Source organism: Macaca thibetana, chromosome 12 (assembly GCF_024542745.1).
Source record: "Macaca thibetana thibetana isolate TM-01 chromosome 12, ASM2454274v1, whole genome shotgun sequence".
Taxonomy (NCBI): Eukaryota; Metazoa; Chordata; class Mammalia; order Primates; family Cercopithecidae; genus Macaca; species Macaca thibetana.
This window is the reverse complement of record NC_065589.1, coordinates 8,824,622-8,844,241: the sequence shown is the minus strand read 5'-3', so window position 1 is coordinate 8,844,241 and position 19,620 is coordinate 8,824,622. Positions and strand designations below refer to the sequence as shown.

Sequence of the window (19,620 nt, the reverse complement as noted above, 5' to 3'; positions counted from 1 at the left end):
CTTGAGCCACCGCGCCCGGCCACTTCCTTTTTTTTTCAAGAGCTCAAGAACATTTATTAAGAATAAGGTTCTTAATTATTACCTTTGAGGTTATAATAGTAACACAGCTTGGGCAACACAGTAAGACCCTGTTTCTACAAAAAATTTCAAACTTCGCCAGACATAGTGGTGCATGACTGTAATTCCAGCTACTCTGGAGGCTGAGGCAGGAGGATGGCTTGAGCCCAGGAGTTGGAGCCTGCAGTGAGCCATGATTGTGCCACTGCACTCCAGCCTGGGCAACAGGGCAAGACTCTGTATCTAAAAACAACAACAACAACAACAATAATAGAAACAGGTTTCCTTTCCCAAGTTTGGGAAATCTGGTAGTCTTCCTAGGCAGCAACAAGCATAAAGAGAGGATTGTTCATACCACAGGTGTTCCAGGCATAACGGAACTGTCTTTGTGTTTAGCTACAAGGAGAACATCATGCACCTCTCCAGCCTTCACAAGGACCGCCCGGTGGAGCCGCTGGACCTGGCCGTGTTCTGGGTGGAGTTTGTGATGAGGCACAAGGGCGCACCACACCTGCGCCCCGCAGCCCACGACCTCACCTGGTACCAGTACCATTCCTTGGACGTGATCGGTTTCCTCCTGGCCATCGTGCTGACAGTGGCCTTCATTGCCTTTAAATGTTGTGCCTATGGCTACCGGAAATGCTTCGGGAAAAAAGGGCGAGTTAAGAAAGCCCACAAATCCAAGACCCATTGAGAAGTTGGTGGGAAATAAGGTAAAATTTTGAACCATTCCCTAGTCAGTTCCAAACTTGAAAACAGAATCAGTGTTAAATTCATTTTATTCTTAAGGAAATACTTTGCATAAATTAATCAGCCCCAGAGTGCTTTAAAAAATTATCTTAAATAAAAATAATAGAATCACTAGTCAGTAAAGATATTTGAATATGTATCATGCCCCTCCGGTGTCTTAGATCAGGATGACACATGCCATCTTTCAGAGGATGTGCAGACAGGCTGGCGTTCTACATGCCTTTTCTTACTCGGAAACATGACCTGTTTGGGAGTGCAGGATTCAAAGGTGGTCCCACCACTGTCCCTATTGCAAATGGCAGTTTTAATCTTATCTTTTGGCTTCTGTAGATGGTTGCGATTGATCCTTAACCAATAATGGTTGGTTCTCATCTCTGTCCGTGCTTCATAGGCGCCCCCTTGTGTGTTTAAAGAGGGGAAACTTTGTACCTTTAGAGCATAGGTGAAATGAGTGAATGGCTTGGAGTGCACTGAGAACAGCATACGATCTATTGCTTTGAGGAAAAAGAATGATGCTGTAAAATTGATGGGTGGTGTGTTTGAGAAGATAATCATTGCTTATGTCAAACGGAGCTGAATTTCATAAAAACCCAAAATACAGTGATGAAGTGCTGGGCAAGCGTATTTTTTTCTTATGTTTCCTGCAACTAAATAAATTTATATAAATTCTATTTAAGTGTTTTCTCTTCATTGGTGTTGCATTTATTTATTGTTAAGTTGTGTTTTCTAATTACAAAGGTAATGCATGATTATGACAGAAAGTTTGGGAAATATAGAGGTTCACACACATATGCCCTCATTGCGTGCACACATATAAATGCATGAGAAAAGAAAAATAGCCAGTAATCACATTGCCCAGAAACAACCCCAGTTACAATTGTGGCAGATACACATACTTATAAATACTGCAGAAATATCAAGTATACCTAGTATTTGCTAACACTCTTCTACTCTGTCATGAAGATTCATCCAAGGTGTTTTTGTATAATTAATTCATTTTCAGTGGCCAAGCAGTATTCTATTTCATGGATATACCAGGATTTATTTAACCACAACTTCTGGTTGGATTCACTTTTATTATTTTGTTAAAAAAAAAAAAAAGGCTGGGTACAGTGGCTCACGCCTGTAATCCCAACACTTTGGGAGGCTGAGGTGGGTGGATCACCTAAGATCGGGAGTTTGAGACCAGCCTGGCCAATATGGTGAAACCCCATCTCTACTAAAAATACAAAAAAAATAGCTGGGTGTCGTCGCCAACATCTGTAATCCCAGCTACTCGGGAGGCTGAATTCAAGGAGAATTGCTTGAACTGGGGTGTGGGTGGGGGGGTTGTGGGAGGGGCAGAGGTTGCAGTGAGTCCAGATCACACCACTGCACTCCAGCCTGGATGACAGAGTGAGACTGTCTCCAAACAAACAAACAAACAAACAAAACAAACCTCACTGGACATCCTAGTAGCTAAGTCTTTCCACACATTCATGATTATTTCTGTTGGAAAGTGCATTACAACAAATTGCTAGTTGTCTCAGTCTGGGTTTTCCTGAGATAAGGATTCAAGGGCCAGGAGTTTACTTAGGAAGTAAAGGAAACACCGATAGAGGAGTGGTAGAGTGAGAAGGGGTGATGGCCATCAACAACCCGCTCTCTTCTGGGCAATTGGAGCTTAATCCTGCTGGGTGACTCTGGGAGCCAGTGGAGAAAAGACACCCTAGACTTATCCCCATGAGGAGCACGGCTGTTGGGTGCTTGAATACTTGCCTCCTCAGTGATCGAGACACACTCCCAGGTAGTAGTAATTTCTCTGCACTTCCATTTGGCCACAAAGGGGGCTCTGAAAGTCAGAGAGAGCTGACGAGAAAAACACACGCCCTTGTGACTGAAGAGGTGCCACAGGGGATCTGTGTGGGGCACCACCTGCATTGCTACCCTGGGCAGATAGCTTGAGAAATCCCCACACTGCATCCCCAAACTGTTACTATCAGTGTGTGAGGGAGACAGGTTCCCATACCCTCATTAGCACAAAGTACTATCCTGAAAAAGAAAGCCTGTCAGTTTGATAGGAGAAAAGCAGGATCTTGTTTACACTATGCTTTTATTATTGTTATTATTAGAGGTTGCATTTCTTTTCAAGCCGATGAACCGTCTATGTTTATTTTTTGGAGGATACCCTTTTGCCCACTTTGCTATTGAAGTGTATGACCCTGAGGATTTGGTAAGAGTGTTTATTGCATTCACCAGAATGTCCTTTTTGTCATGTACTGTATTTTCTCTACTTTTTTGTTTGTTTGTTTGCCTTGTTTTACTATTTTGTTTTGTATTACAAGCAAAGTTTTAAATCTGTAAGCTTCAAACTGGAGCTGCGGTGGTGCAGAGAGTGAAGATTTCAGCTGGTTCCCTGACCCCAGCTCCATCTCCTTCCCGAGGCAGTGGCTGGAACACATTCTGCCCACTATTTCCCTCTCTACATCCTTTAGGTTGTGCAGTGACCCCTCAACTACGTTCACCCTCCTAAAAAGCCCTTCCTAGTCCACCCGGGGCCCATCTCCCAGCCTCACTGCCCCTGGCTCCTTGACGCCCGACCTCTCTCAGGGACCCCAAGGTGCTGTGAGCTCCAGCCAGCTCATGCTCATTTGCACCTTTGTGTCTGTAGCGCTGAGGCACTCTTGTTTACAAGTGAGAGGACCCAATTCCAGATACTTTAAGCATAAAGAGTATTTTTGTAAGGAGGCAGGCTTCTGACGACGCGAGGCTCACAGCCAGGCCTGCGCTGGGTGGAGCCTCCCCTTCTCGCTCCTGTCCCTGTTGGGTCAGAGAGCCAGTGTCCTCTTCCCTCTCCTCAGGGTCTTTTCGGCCCCTCAGTCCCCATATCCCTCTGCCCTAGCTCCCAAGATCCCACAGGAGACAGACTGGATTCTCTCTGGCCTAGAGTGCCTCCTTCCTGAAAGTCAGAATCTGATCGGTCCAGCTGGATCAGGTGTGCACTCCCTGTCCAACCATCAGTGCTGAGAGGGATTACGGAGAGAAAAGCATGGCTCCCACCGTCCCATTACTGTGGCTGCTTGGGCCAGGGGAGAGGGAACCTTGTGAGCTGGGCAGAATCCACCTTGTAGAGGCTGCCTCTGGGTCAGTGATATGGTTTGGCCGTGTCCCACCCAAATCTCATCTTGAGTTGTAATTCCCATTACCAACATGTGTCATTAGAGGGACCCTGTGGGAAGTAATTTGAATTATGGGGGCAGTTATCTCCATGCTGTTTGTGTGATAGTGAGTTCTCACGGGATCTGATGGTTTTATAGGGGGCTTTTCCCCCTCTTGCTCATACTTTCTCTTGTCTGCCACCTTGTAAGATGTGCCCTTGCTCCTCCTTCACCTTCTGCCATGACTGTGAGGCCTCCCCAGCTATGTGGAACTGTGAGTCCATGAAACCTCTTTTTCTTTTCTTTTTTTTTTTTTTTTTTTTTTTGAGACGGAGTCTCACTCTGTCACCCAGGCTGGAGTGCAGTGGCCGGATCTCAGCTCACTGCAAGCTCGGCCTCCTGGATTTACACCATTCTCCTGCCTCAGCCTCCCGAGTAGCTGGGACTACAGGCGCCCGCCACCTCGCCTGGCTAGTTTTTTGTATTTTTTAGTAGATACGGGGTTTCACCGTGTTAGCCAGGATGGTCTCGATCTCCTGACCGCGTGATCCGCCCGTCTCGGCCTCCCAAAGTGCTGGGATTACAGGCTTGAGCCACCGTGCCCGGCCGAAACCTCTTTTTCTTTGTAAATTACCCAGTCTTGGGTATTTTTTCATAGCAGTATGAAAATGGACTAATACAGTCAGCTTCTGCACAGTATTTCCATTTTCCCACATTATGTCTTGGCCCTTTTGTGTATTTAAGCTCACAGGATGCTAAAAATAAAGTGTTTTCTTATTTCCTGGGTAGTTCCCACGGAAGTAGAGGTGCAAAGTGCCATAGAGTGACAGCATCTAAGAGAAGCTGATTTTGTAAGTGGATTGTTGAGTTCAATATTGTTGTCATAATCAGAAAAAAATGTATTTACTTTTTTTTTTTTTGAGATGGAGTCTCACTCTGTTGCCCAGGCTGGAGTGCAGTGGTGTGATCTTGGCTCACTGCAACCTCTGCCTCCCGGGTTCAAGCGATTCTTCCTGCCTCACCCTCCTGAGTAACTGTGATTACAGGCACATGCCACCCCACCACGCCCAGCTAATTTTTGTATTTTTTAGTAGAGAGGGGGTTTCCCCATGAAAAAAAGTATTTTCAATTTGGAAAACCAAGAAGAGCCCACTTCTTCCTCCCTGGTCTTGCTGTCTTCATGTCCTCTCTAGATAACATGCTCAGGAGCCTCTTACTTTTGGCCGTGGCTTACACACTCACCCTGTGTGTAATTTAAAAATGACCCCTTTCTCCACTCCTCCTGATTGCCATATCCTTCACAATATGACTTTGCAATTCTTCTCATGAAAAGGAGGAATCTATTTCTCCAGCCTGTGGGTCCTGGCTGGCCTGTGACCTGCCCTGGCTGACAGAATGTGGCAGGTGACCAGCACTGGTTTCAAGTCTAGGCCTCATATTCCCTTCATATTCCCTCTCACTGTCTCAGAACCCTGCCCAGCTGCTATGAGAACAGCCTGGGCGAGTCCTGCTGCATGATGTCCCCATCATCCTAGTCACTTCAGCCAATAGTGAGCCAATGGCCAACCCTCCAGCTGTCTGAGATGCATGAATGAGACTCCAGTTGTGCTTGGCTGGACAAAGCACAGATCCACAGACTCGTGCAGGTGACTCATACACTTGTCACTGATAATAATCGGTTGTTTTCAGTCATTAAATTTTGAGGTGGTTTGTTACACAGCAATTGCTGACACATTCACTTCCGGCTCTAAATGTATCACTTTTCATGTGTTGAGTCCGAAGACCTTCAGAGGACAGAGATATGTTCCACCTACCCTATATCCACTGCAGTATGGAAAGTCATGCTTAGCTGCACACAGTAGGCATGCAGTCTGGGCCCGTGGAATGGACTTGGCAACCACCTCACCTGAGTGATCTTTCAAAGCGAAAAGAAGGCTCAGTGGGGAGTGGAAGGAGGTAGTGCATAGGGGCACTCCTGTGAAAGAAGGGGCATGGGATAGCTGCTCATGTCTATTTCATGTTGATCAATGTATCTTCAAGTGCAGAACTAGGAACAATGCAGGAATTTTATAAGGAAGAAACGTTGGGTGTGATAAGAAAGCTCATTTTCTAACCATCTGAATTCCATGAAGTAGAAAGAGACTGGTCCTGAGAGTAATGAGCTCCCTTGTATTAGAGGTGTCCGAGCACAGGCTGAGGAAATCCCATTTGGCTGGATGGGCAAACTTGGAGTGGGAATTCCACATAAGCAGCCTTGGCCCTAGATGTCTCAGAGTTTTGTTCCTGTTGTCTTGCAGTGCCTAGAAAGGTTTCCCAGAGGACAATATTTCATTGTTCTACCTATGATCTGGATCATCTCTCCCAGCTACAAATGACAGGGAAATCCTTTGGGCTCCACTTTTGGTTTAGGAAATCAGGGTGCCTCCTATCCTACTTGTCTTTGATATTCTTTATCTTGTAAGTATTGTGATAGTGGGAATCCACTTCTTCTCTTGCAGTCATCCAGTCCCTGGGAAGGAGGAGTACTTTCCCCAGGGCCTCTCAGTCTGCCCCTCCTCTCTTCTGCAACTGTCCTGACCACACCTCCCCAACCAGGGCTCTCATGACTGTGTTCCCCTGGGACTTGGTTGTAAGCCATCCCCACTTCTACCATCTCCCTTTCCCAAACAGGCCCCTGTACTTCACCACACACATGTGAGTAACAGATATGCTGATTGGCGGCGTGATGTAGAGTTTTCACCCCAGAGTCCTGTGCACTCTTCAAAGCCCTGGGTTGATAGAGACTCAGGGAGGCAGTTGGATCTCAAAGTTCCAAGGGTCTGGGATCTAACGGTGATAGTTCTAGTGAAACCCTCCCACCCTGCCAGGAGGCCCATTCCTATAAGAAACATGACTGAAGAGCCCAACTGTCTCACTTTGACAACCAATTCTTCCATTTGCATTTCCATTGATGTGTATTGGGCAAAGAGCGGAGCTTTTTCTTGTGGTTAGTTTCTGTTTAATCCAGAAGAGGACCCTAAGGAAAGGTCAGTGTTTAGGTCCCAGAGTAGCTCTTTAAAATCCTTTAAAGGAAAAGGGAGTATGGGATAGTAAAGGGCCGTGGAATGGATCTTTGAGGATCAAGGAACTTGGGACAGGAGGAGAAATGATCTGAGAGTCTTTATTCCACCATCTTGACATCTATATTGGTGTTTCTCAATTTTTAAGAAGCTGTGGATATTGAGAAAACCCCTTAAAGGAGTTACGAGAGATGCTGATATGGATTTCTCATTAGCCATTAATTATCAGTGTCTAGAAGAGAGGGAGAGAAGGCTCTATTAAACCAAGGATATTATCTATTGCTGTGTAACAAATTATCATAAACTCAGTGGCTTAAAAGAACATCCATTGATTATCTTATGGTTTCATGGGCCAGGAGTCTGGGCATGGCTTTCCTTGGTCTTTTGTTTAGGGTCTCAGAGCCTGCAATCCTTTCCGGAGTTCAGCTTTCTCTTCCAAACTCATGTGCTTATTGGAGAATTCAGTTTCTTATGGTTGTAGGACTGAGTCCCTCAGTTCCTCGCTACATGGCCCTCACCACAGGCAGTTTGCATCATGGCTGTTTACTTTTGAAGGCCAGTAGAATGTTTCTTTTCAATCTGCTAAGAGGGACTCTCATGTGGCATAATGTGATCATGGGAATGACATCCCACCATCTTTGCCATATGATGTAATCCACTCGAGAGAGGGTCACCCATCACCTTTGCCATATTCTATTGGTTAGAAGGCAGTCAGTCACAGGTTACACCCACATACCCTCAAGGGGATGGCTTTATTGAAGGGTATGGGTCATTAGGGTCATCCTAGGGTGTGTTGTCACACCCTGTACTTTACAAATTCTGTTGATCTCAAAAGAGCTTGAGGAAGAGATGATGGAAGCCATTACAGAAGCAGCAGTAGACTCGAGTGAGGAGGTGTCAGAGGAAAGAGACGACCTGGGGACTTTTGAATCAGATGACAGTGGTAAGAATGTCACCCACATCTCTGCTTTCCTGCCCCATTTCAGACACAAACTCTTTAGGTCTCCCTAGGCCTAGGTCTCCCTTTCTCCATCTGCACAGTGGACATCACTCCACACATGAAGCTGGAGCTGCGCAGGTGGAGGCAAGGCCAGGGACACAAGGGCATCTCCTGTCATGGTCATTTCCATACTGCACCTGGGTGGCCTTTGTTTTCATAGGTACCTTTCAACAAGTTGTGAACCTCCTGGACATCATTGACAGTGAATCAGCAAAGACGGACACGACAGGGGCAGGCCTTGACATGCGGAAGACCCTGGCCTCGGTGATAATCACGGAAAAGGCTACCACTGAGCCTTCTCTGGTGATAAACACTCTCATCCGCTGCCTGCAGGTGTCAGAGGTAGGGCACCTTACCCACTGGGCTCAGCCACCTTTAGCTGTGTGTGCATCCATTCACCACCCAACACATAGTTAGTGACTCTCAGAGATGTGGTGCATGGTACTAGGATACAGAGATGGGCAAGACTGTGAGGTGCTTACTCCCTGAGGACCAACTGGGACCTGGGATGTTCATAAGTTTTAAAAGTTCCCTTGTATTCTGACACAGTGGGTTTGGGAGCCATTGTTCTAGAGCACATGAGCTGAGTTGCAAAGATGTTGAGCCAGTGGGCATGGGAGAGCAAAGATACACCAGACACAGGGTGCAGGGATGTTTGCCTAGTGGGGAGATGCTTAGCTGGGTTAGGGGGCTGGGGTAGAGGACGTTGGAGGGAGTGATGCAAAGTGCAACCAGAGGCCAAGGTGGATTTGTACAGACAAGGTTTGCATCACCTTGTACCAGACAAGGTTTTGAACTAAACAGGGTTTTGACCAGAGCTGATCCAAACCTTGCTGGGCCCCACCCCCAGAGTTTCCGATTCAGTATGTCTGGGGTGGAGCCTGAACTTCTAACAAGTTCCCAGGTGATGCTGAGGCTGATCTGGAGAGCATACTTTGAGAACTGTTGGATTTTAGACTACCCTTTTATCTTGGAGTGGGTAGCAAAGGGGTGGTATAAGCAGAGGAGCTTATTTATAAAAAGCTTTATTATTTTTGTTGGATTTGGATTTGCATTTTCTCCCTTTTATTTTTAGTTGACACATAATAATTGTACATATTTATAGAATACAAAGTGATATTTCAGAACACGTATACAATGTGTAGTGACCGAATCAGGGTAATTAGTATATCCATCACTGCAAACATTTATCATTTCTTTGTGCTGCAAGCATTCAAAATGGTTTCTTCTAGTTTTTTGAAAACATACAATCAATCATTGTTAATTATATTCATAACCTACAGTGCTATAGAACACGAGAACTTATTCCTTCTCTCCAGCTGTAATTTTGTATCTTTTAATCAACTTCTCCCTATCCTCCCCTGATCCTACCTTTCCCATACCCTAATACTGAAATTCTACTCTTGACTTCTATGAGCTCACCATTTTTATAGCTCCCATATATGAGTGAGAACATGGGGTATTTATCTATCTGTGCCTGACTTATTTCACTTGACATAATGTCCTCCAGTTTCATTCATGTTACTGTGAATGACAGGGTTTCATTCTTTTTTATGGTTGAATAATATTTCATTGTCTGTATATGCCACATTTTATTTATCCCTTCATCCATTGATGGGCACTTAGGTTGATTCCATATCTTGGCTATTGTGAATAGTATTGCAATAAACATGAAAATGCAACTATCTTTCTGATATATTATTGTGAGGTATGCTCTTTCTATACCCAGCTTGTTGAGTTTTTTTAAAAAAATCATAAAGGGTTGTTGAATTTATCAAATACTTTTTCAGCATATATTGAAATGATCATATGGTTGTTGTTCTTGGCTCTGTTAATGTGATGTATCACATTTATTGAATTGCGTGTATTGGACCATCCTTACATCCTTGGGATGAATCCCACTTGATCATGGTGAATGATCTTTTAATTGTGTTGTTGAATTCAGTTTGCTAATGTTTTGTTGAGGATTTCTACATCTATGCTCATCACAGATATTGGCCTGTAGTTTTCTTTTCTTGTTGTATTCTTGTCTGGTTTTTGTATCAGGGTAATGCTGGCCTTGTAGTATGAGTTTGGAAGTATTCCCTCCTTATCAATATTTTTTTTGAATGGTTTGAGTAGAATTAGTATTTGTTTTTATTTAATGTTTGGTAGAATTCAGCAGTGAATCCATCCAGTCTTGAGCTTTTCTTTGATGAGAAACTATTCCTGTCTCAATCTCATTATTCAATATTGGTTCATTGGAGTTTTCTATTTCCTCATTGTTCAATCTTGGTAGGCTGTATGTGTCCAGGAATTTGTTTCCTATAGGTTTTCAAATTTGTTGGCAGGTAGTTGTTCATAACTCTAATAACTCTTATAATTCTTTGTATTTCTTTTGTTTATTTATTTTGGTGACAGAGTCTCATGCTGTTGCCCAGGCTGGAGTGAAGTGGCGCAGTCTCAGCTCACTGCAACCTCTGCCTTCCAGGTTCAAGCAATTTTCCTGCCTCAGCCTCCCAAGTACCTGGGATTACAGGCACACACTACCATGCCCAGCTAATTTTTGTATTTTTGGTAGAGACAGGATTTTGCTATGTTAACCAGGCTGGTCTCAAACTCCTGACCTCAAGTAATCTGCCCACTTCAGCTTCCCAAATTTCCGGGATTACAGGTGTGAGTGCTGAGATTACAGACATGAGCCAGTGTGCCCAGCCAGTTATTTGTATTTCTGCCAGTCTCAGTTATGTCTCCTTTCATTTCTGATTTTACTTATTTGTGTCTTCACTCTTTTTTTTCACTCCAGCTAAATGTTTATCAATTTTGTTTATTTTTTCAAAAACTCAACTTTTCTTTTGTTCCTCTGTATTGTTTTATTAGTTTTGATTTTGTTTATTTCTGCACTGATCTCTTGTCCTTCTTCAAATTTTGGGTTTGGTATATTCTTGCTTTTTTAGTTCCTTAATGTGTATCATTAGGTTGCTTATTTGAATTCTTTCTACTTTTTTGATATTGGCTTTTATTGCCATAAACTTCCCTGTTAGTACTGCTTTTGCTGTATCCAATAGATTTTTGTATGTTAGATTTCTGTTTCCATTCGTTTCAAGAAAATTTTAAATTTCCTTCTTAATTTCTTTATTGACCCAATGGTCATCCAGGAATATATTGCATAATTTCTATGTGTTTGTGTATTTTCCAAAGTTTGTTTGTGGTTGATTTCTAGTTTTATTCCATTGTGGTCAGAAAAAGTAATATGATTTATACTTTGATGAATTTGTTGAGACTTGTTTTGTGGCCCAAGATATGGTATATTCTGGAGAATATTCCATGTGCTGATGAGAAGAATGTGCATTCTGCAGCCATTGGATGAAGTGCTCTGTAAATGTCATTTAAGCCTGTTTGATCTAGTGTGTATTTTAACTGTGATGTTTCTTCATTGATTTCCTGTCTGAATAATCAGTCCATTACTGAGAATGTGGTGTTTAAGTCCCCTACCATTATTGTATTGCAGTATATCTCTCCCTTTATATATATTAATGTTTGATTTATATACTTTGAAGGTCCTGTGTTGGGTGCATAGATATTTATAGTTATTATATCCTCTTGCTGAATTGACTCCTTTATCATTATATAGTGACCTTCTTTGTCTCTTTTATAGTCTTTGATTTATAGTCTAGTTTATTTGATGTAAGTATTGTTACTTCTGCTCTTTTTTGGTTTCCAGTTGTATGGAGTATCTTTTTCCATCTTTTGTTGGCATGTAGTTGTTCATAACTCTAATAACTCCAATAATTCTTTGTATTTCTTTTATTTATTTATTTTGGTGACAGAGTCTCATGCTGTTGCCCAGGCTGGAGTGAAGTGGTGCAATCTCAGGTCACTGCAACCTTCATTTTCAGTCTGTGTGTCTTTATAGGTGAAGTGGGTTTCTTGCAGGCAGTGTATAGTTGGGTCTTTGTTTATCTGTTCAGCCACTCTTTGTCTTATACTTGGAGAGTTGAATTCATTTACATTCAGTGTTATTATTGATAAGTAAAGACTTGTTACTGCTATTATGTTGTTTGCTTTCTGGTTGTTTTGTAATTCCTCTCTTCCTTTCTTTCATACTGTTTTTCTTTGTGGTTTAGGAATTGTTTTTCTGGTAGTATGTTTTAGATAATTGATTTTTATTTTTAGTGAGTATATTATAGGATTTTGCATTGTGGTTAGCACAAGGGTTGCTAAAAATATCTTATACATATAACAAGTTATTTTAAAGAGATGACAATTTATCTTAGATCACAAAGCAAAATAGGAACAAGAAAAAATTTAGAAGCTTGCATTTAATAACTCCATCGCTTCCACATTTGACTTCATATCAACTCAATTTACATCTTTTGATATTGCCTCTCTTCATCTCTTCACAAGTTGCTACAGGTATTACTATTTTCAATTATTGTTTCTATTGAAACAATCATATTGTTTTCAATACATTTCTAGAGTTACAAGTGGATTACCCACAATTATGGTATTAGAGTATTCTGAGTTTGCCCATGTACTTAATTTTACCAGTGATTTTGCACCTTCAAAGATTATCTTTTTTCACATTCGTGTTTTCTTCCTTCGGACTGAAAAACTCCTGGCATTTCTGGTGGTGGTAAATTCTCTCAAATTTTGTTTGTCTTGGAAATACTTTATTTCTCCTTCATATTTTAAGGATAGCTTTGCTGGATGCAGTATTTTTGGAAGGCAGGGTTTTTTACTTTAATATTTTGAAAATGTCATCTTACTCCCTCTTGGCCTGTATGGTTTCCATTGAGAAGTCTGTTGTCAGATGAATTGGAGTTCCTTTTTATGTTATCTGTTTCTTTTCTCTTGCCACTTTTAGAATCCTCTTTTTGTCCTGTCAAACTCTTTGAGAGTTTGATTATAGTATGCCTTGGAGAAATCTTATTTGGGCTGAATCTTTTTGTTGTTCTCTGACATTCCTATACTTGAATATTAATCTCTTTCTCATGTTTTGGACAGTTTTCCATTATTATTGCTTTGAATAAGCTTTCTACCTCCTGTTCAACTCCCTCTGGAACACCAGTCATTCTTGAATTTGATCGTTTGAGGTACTTTTTTCTATATCTTGTAAGTAATCTTCATTCTTTTATATTTTTTAAATTGTTTCTCCTCTGTGTATTTTCAAATAGCCTGTCTTTGAGCTCACTGATTCTTACCTCTACTTGATTCATTCTACTATTGACAGCCTTTAATGATGTTTTCAATGTAGTACATTTATTTCTCAGTTTTAAGACTTCTGTTTGAGTTTTAAAAATTATTTCAATCTCCTTGTTACATTTCCCTGATAAATTTCTGAACTGATTTTTTTTTTATATGATATGGGAGATCACTGAATTTTCTTAAAACTTCTATTTTGAATTCTTGGTCAGAGAGTTCGCAAATGACCATCTCATTAGGGTCAGTCATGGTTTTTTGCTTTGTCCATTTTGGAAGGTCATGATTCCCTTTTTGCTATTGTTTCTTGTGGATGTATGTCTGTGTCTTTGATTTGAAGGATTATTTATTTATTTGCATTCTCTGTCTGGCTTGTTCTGATTTTAATTGGATATATTTGTTTAGAGATTCTCTGTAATTTACCTGTTGACTTTTTTTTCTTTCCCTGCCAGGTCATTGCCTCCTTTATGGCACCAGATGGCTTCATAAGCCCAGGCTTCCTTTGGTTCCCATAAACAATCAGAATGCCACCTGTCCCAAAATGAGGGAGGTCCTAAGGAGGATATCTCAGTAGTGTTGGAAGGCTGGCTAGGGGTTCATGCCAAGGGAACCTGTGGAATGAACCTCATACAGCACGGTGCTGCTGAAGAGCCACTCTTACTTGGTATCTCCTTTGAGTTACAGAGCATAGTTTCAAGGGATGCTGATGATAGTCCTACCTCCTCTTTTTGTCTTTGGCTGTCCTCAGGGGTATTTCTCCTTTCAGGCATTCCTGATGCTTCTCATAGGTTGAGACAGGAACAGGTCTCCTGCCAGGAAAGCCAAGATTTTCAGGAAACTGATTGTCCACTTTGATCTTTATCTGACTTTTTCCAGTATAGAAACCATAAGTCAGGGAAATTTTGCATGGGCTTCATGCCGGGCAAATTGGGAGGAGGGGCATCATGGATATAGAAGTCCCATTCTCTTACAGTTTGCTCAGAGGTTTTCCCCTTCTCTGTGGCCCCAGTAACTGCCTCATTCTCCATTTTGAGTTTTAGAAATTGCTGATGATAATCTTTTTGCTGTACATTTGTTTTTCGTTTTCTATGTGTGTGTGGCGGGGGGCGTTGGAGTGGGGAGTGGGGAGTGAAGCCAGTTTTTTTCTGTGCCACCGTTTTGGAACTGGAAGTCCCCGATTTTTATTATTTCTTCTGCTAGTTTTGGACTTGGTTTGTTCTTGTTTTTCTAGTTCCTTGATGTGTATCGTTAGGTTGTTTAATTGAAATCTTTCTACTTTTTTAATATTGGCATTTATTGCTATACTCTTCCATCTTAGTAGTGTTTTTGCTGCATCTCATAGGTTTTGGCATGTTGTATTTTTATTTTCATTAGTTTCAAGAAAATTTTAAGTATCCTTCTTAATTTATTCATTGGTTGTTCAGGAAGGTGTTTAATTTTCGAGTATTTCTACAGTTTCCAAAGTTCCTCTTGTTATTGATTTCTAGTTTTATTCCATTGTGGTCTAAGAAGAAGCTTGATATGATTTCATTTAAAATTTTTTGTTGTGATTTTATTTTGTGACCTAACATACAGTCCATTCTGGAGAATGTTCCGTGTGCTAATGAGAAGAATGTGTATTCTGCAGCTGTTGAATGAAATCTTCTGTAAAAGTGTCTGTTACATCCATTTGGTGTTTAGTGCAGTTTAAGTGTGATGTTTCTGTTTTGAGTTTCTGTCTGGATAATTTGTTTAATATTGAAAGTGGGGTGTTGAAGTTCCAAAATATTGTAGTCTCTCTCTTTAGCTCTAATAATATTTGCTTTATATATCTGGGTACACTGGTGTTGGGTGCATATGTATTTAAAATTGTTACATCCTCTTGCTGAATTGACCCTTTTATCATTATATACTGACCATCTTTGTCTCTTTTTATGTTTTTTGACTTAAAAGCTATCTTGTCTGATAGAAGCAATAGAAGCATAGCCACTCCTACATGCTTTTGGTTTTCATTTGCATGGAATACCATTTTCCTTCCCTTTACTTTCAGACTACATGGATCTTTACAGGCAAAGAGTTTTGTGTAGGAAGCATATAGTTGGGCCTTGTTTTATTGTTGTTGTTGTTTTAATCAATTCAGTCATTCTACATCCTTTAATTGGGGCATTTAAACCCTTTACATTCAAGATTGTTTTTGGTATATGAGGACTTACTCCTGTCATTTTGTTAACTATTTTCTGATTGTTTTGTTAACCTTTGTTTCTTTCTTTCTCTCTTACTTATTTTTGTGGTTTGGTGGTTTTCTGTAGTAATAATGTTTGCTTCTTTCCTCCTTCTCATTTGTGTGTATCATTTATCTTTGTCATCTACTCTACATGAGACAGTGAGATTTATACTTTTGTGTGTTTTCCTGATGATAGATATCATTATTTGACTTCCAGATGTACAACGCTATTAGATATTTCTTGTAGGATCAGTCTAATGGTGATAAATCCCTCAGTTTTTGCTTGCCTTGGAATGACTTTACTTCCCTTACATGTCTTAAAAATAGCTTTGCTGGGTATAGTATTCTCACCTAACCTTGTCTTTCAGTACTTTGAAGATATCATCCCATTCTCTCCTGGTCTATAAGGTTTCTGTGGAGAAATGTGCTGCTAGTCAGCTTTGATGTCACTTTATGCTTTTCTCCTGCTGTTTTAAGAATTATCTTTGTCTTTGACAGTTTAACTATAACGTTCCTCAAAGAAGACCTATTAGGGTTGAATCTGTTTGAAAATATTTGAGCTTCCTGTGTTTGGGTGTCTATATGGTTCCCATGACTTGGGAAGTTTTTAACTTTCCTTATTATTTTATTAAATCAATTTTCTGTGCCTTCTCCCATCTCTTGTCTTTCTGGGGCTCCTAAAATTGAATATGTGTTTGCTTAATGGTGTCCCATGTATCATGTGGACTTTATTTATTCTTTTCAAAGGATCTTTCTTCAAGTTCAGAAATTCTTTTTTACTGCTTGATCCAGTGTAAAAGCTCTTGATTGTATTTTTAATTTTTTATTGAATTCTCCATTCCAAGATTTCTTTTTTTATATCTATGTGTTGAAATTCTTATTCAGATCATGAATTTTTTTCAATTTATTTATTTGTATTGCCTATCTGTGTTTTCTTGTATCTCACTGAGTTTATGTAAGATCAGTATTTTAGATTTCTTTTTAGGCATTACATAAATTTTTATTTTTCTGGTAGTCTGTTACTGGAGAATTGTTGAGTTCCTTTGAAAGCATTATGTTTTCTTGCTTTTTCATTTTTCTTATGTCCCTATGTTAATAACTATTACACATGTGGTATAATAGTTGCTTTTTCCCATTTTATGGAATAGCTGTCATAGAAAAAGACTTTTTCCTATAGACATACCTACAATGTTGGTTGGATAGGCTGCTTTGGCCTTGGTTCTGGGTGTGTGAAGAGATGTAGTTCTTGTACAATTTCTTCAGCTGTCATTAACATCAGCAGTGTCTGTGAGTTCCAGCAGTTATTTGTGCAGGCTAAGAGTGGTTTTGCTGGGGACAGGGATGCCAGGTGAATCAGTCTTTAGGCCCCTTGGGGACACATGCAAACACACAGTGGCTCTGATGCTACAGGAGATGGGTTCACAGACAGTGGTGGCCGTGGGCCTGGGCAGGCTGTTCTTCAGGTCCCTGGGTGGTATGCATGAATATGTGTGGTATGCAGGCTGGTTCTTGGGCCCCTGGGTGGCCCATCTGGTTGCCAGTGGTGGTGGTGGTGGTGGTAGGTTCTGGGCAGGCAAGTCCTTAGACCCTGTCACTTTTGGGGCAGGATCACTACCAGTGGCAGCAGCCCTGGGCAGGTGTCTCTCAGGTTCTGGGGAATGTGTGCTTTGGCTCGCTCTGGGGGCAGCTTTTCTGATATACCACACTGCCTGTTCCCCAGGGTGTAGGATGCTGCATGGGCTTGGGTGCTGATAATGTAGCTGCCTGGCTGGGTCCAGGTGGCACCATGAGGCTGCAGCCCTTTGGGTGGGTGTGGGGGGATGTCAGTGGGGCTTCAGAGATGTGGAAACACAGGGACCGTTGACCCCAGGGCAGAAGTAGTCAGTTGGTGGCTTCACTCTTAAAATGATGCTGTGCTACAGCAGCCTGGGTCCTGGGGTAGGGTAGGGGGTAAGGTTGGGAAGAACCCAGTGTGTATTCCCACTTTGAGGGAGTCTGTCAGTGTGGACTCCAGCCAGCTCCCTATATAGGGTCTGTGAGGGCTGAGGGGCTCTTCTGAGTCAGGCTTACAGGTGTCTGTGTTGGGAATGTGGACTACTAGAGATCTCCCACTTATCTTTTCCTGCAAGGGTGAGTCCCTCTTGGCCCTGAGCTAATCCCTGATGGCTACTTCATTCTCTTCTTTATGCTGCCATCTTGAATTTCTGTGCTTCAGAGGGTCTTTGTTACTTCCTTGCTGAAGTCAAGTGTTCTCCTCCACATGCTCTGTTAGATGTGTGGTCATTGACTTGTTATTTTGGTCCTTCTTTAGATATAGACAGGTGTATGGCAGCCATGAGGAAGGTCTGCCGGAGCTGGGAAGCACAAGCAAGGGAGTGTCAAAATAGGCTGTGATGTGGCTTGGATGTGTGTCCCCTCCAAATATGACGTTGAAATGTGACCTCAGAGTTGGAGGTGGGGCCTGGAGGGAGGTGTTCGGGTCATGGGGGAAGATCCATCATGAATGTCTTGTTGCCCTCCCTGTGGTAATGAGTTCACGTGACAGCTGGCTGTTTAAAGGAGCCTGGCTCCCCCTCTGGCTCACTTTCTCCCTCACCACATGATGCACTGGCTCCCCTTTTGCCTTCCACCCCTTTTGTCTTCCACCCCTTTTGTCTTCCACCCCACCATGGGTAAAAGCTTCCTAGGCCTCACCAGAAGCAGATGCCAGCAACATGTTTGCTGTATGGTCTGCAGAACCATGAACCAAAATAAACCACTTTTCTTTATAAATTATCCAGCCTCAGGTATTCCTTTATAGCAATGCAAAAACAGACTGACACGGGCTTTTAAAAAATGTAGGCCAGGCGCAGTGGCTCAAGCCACTTTGGGAGGCCGAGGTGGGCGGATCATGAGCTTAGGATTTAAGACCAGCCTGACCAACATGGTGAAACCCCATCTCTACTAAAAATACAAAAATTAGCCGGACATGGTGGCACATACCTGTAATCCCAGCTACTTGGGAGGCTGAGGCAGAATTGCTTGAACCCGGGAGGTGGAGGTTGCAGTGAACCAAGATCGTGCCACTGCACTCCAGCCTGGGTGACAGAGTGAGACTCCATCTCAAAAAAAAAAAAAAAAAAAAAAAAAAAAAAAAATGTAGGCTTTATTTTTATTCAGCTGTGGCAAGACCAACAGCTCAGGAGATGCTTGCTCTTGAAAGGACAGTTTATTAGCTGGACATGGTGGCTCATGCCAGGAGTTCAAGACCAGCGTGGGTAACATAGCAGGACCACATCTCTAAAAAAATAAAGTAATTGGCATGGTGGCACCTGTCTGTAGTCCCAGCTACTTGGCAGGCTGAGATGGGAGCACTGTTTGAGCCCAGAATTGTTTGAGTCAAGGCTGCAGTGAGCCATTTTGCACCACTGTACTCTGGCCTGGGTGATAGAGCAAGACGTTTTCTAAAAAAAAAAGGAGAAAAGACAGTTTGTTGCATTCCCAAGAGAAGGGGCCCTCCACACCATGCAGGGTCACACAGGGGGAAGCACTAGGGTCTGTGAGGAGGCAGAAGGAGTCAGGGGAAATTATAGGCAACAGGCTTTATTGTGGTTTCTGTGGAAAGAAACTGGTGAGGTAGGGTAAGAAGGCTTAGAATTAGCTGGTTTGAATATTCTCAGTGGACTCTGGGGCAAAATAGCTGTTCCCAGTTGTCTGATACCTGTGCTGTGTGATTAGGGCAGGTGGATAGTGGCCCAGAGTATGAGAGCCCAATAAAGCAGGTGATTGGGAGAGGGGCTCTGTGTTGGTTGGAATACTTGTCTGTTCAGGGTGCTGTAATGGAGTATTATAGTCTGAGTGGCTTAGAAAACAGAAATTTATTTTCTCACAATTCTGGAAGCTGGAAGTCCCTGATTAAGGTGTGATATGGTTTGGCTGTGTCCCCACCCAAATCTCACCTTGAATTAAAGCTCCCATAATTCCCACATGTTGTGGGAGGGAACCGGTGGGAGATAGTTGAATCATGGAATGGTTTCCCTCATACCGTTCTCATAGTAGTGAATAAGTCTCACAAAATCTGATGGTTTTATAAAGAGTTTCCCCTTTCTCTTGGCTCTCATTCTCTCTTGCCTGCCACCATGTAAAATGTGACTGTGTTCCCCCTTTGTCTCCTACCATGATTGTGAGGCCTCCCAGCCACGTGGAACTGTGAGTCCATTAAACCTCTTTTCCTTTATAAATTACCCAGTCTTG

General features: G+C 42.1%; 2 protein-coding genes across 7 annotated transcripts in view; both read left to right on the top strand.

The window, feature by feature from the left end:
• The window catches only part of LOC126933130 (UDP-glucuronosyltransferase 1-6), a 113,874-nt gene extending 112,396 nt beyond the window's left edge, over nt 1-1,478 (top strand). For all 6 annotated transcript variants that reach the window (XM_050752688.1, XM_050752687.1, XM_050752684.1 and 3 more), the window contains one exon: nt 454-1,478. In XM_050752688.1, the coding sequence (XP_050608645.1) occupies nt 454-751 (298 nt within the window). In that variant the 3' untranslated portion in view covers nt 752-1,478. The remainder of the gene's footprint in view (nt 1-453) is intronic.
• A 5,228-nt stretch (nt 1,479-6,706) lies between these two features.
• MROH2A (maestro heat like repeat family member 2A) overlaps nt 6,707-19,620 on the top strand; it is a 59,613-nt gene continuing 46,699 nt past the window's right edge. The window contains exons 1-3 of the mRNA XM_050750489.1: nt 6,707-6,970; nt 7,839-7,946; nt 8,164-8,345. Of these exons, the coding sequence (XP_050606446.1) occupies nt 6,895-6,970; nt 7,839-7,946; nt 8,164-8,345 (366 nt within the window). The 5' untranslated portion in view covers nt 6,707-6,894. The remainder of the gene's footprint in view (nt 6,971-7,838; nt 7,947-8,163; nt 8,346-19,620) is intronic.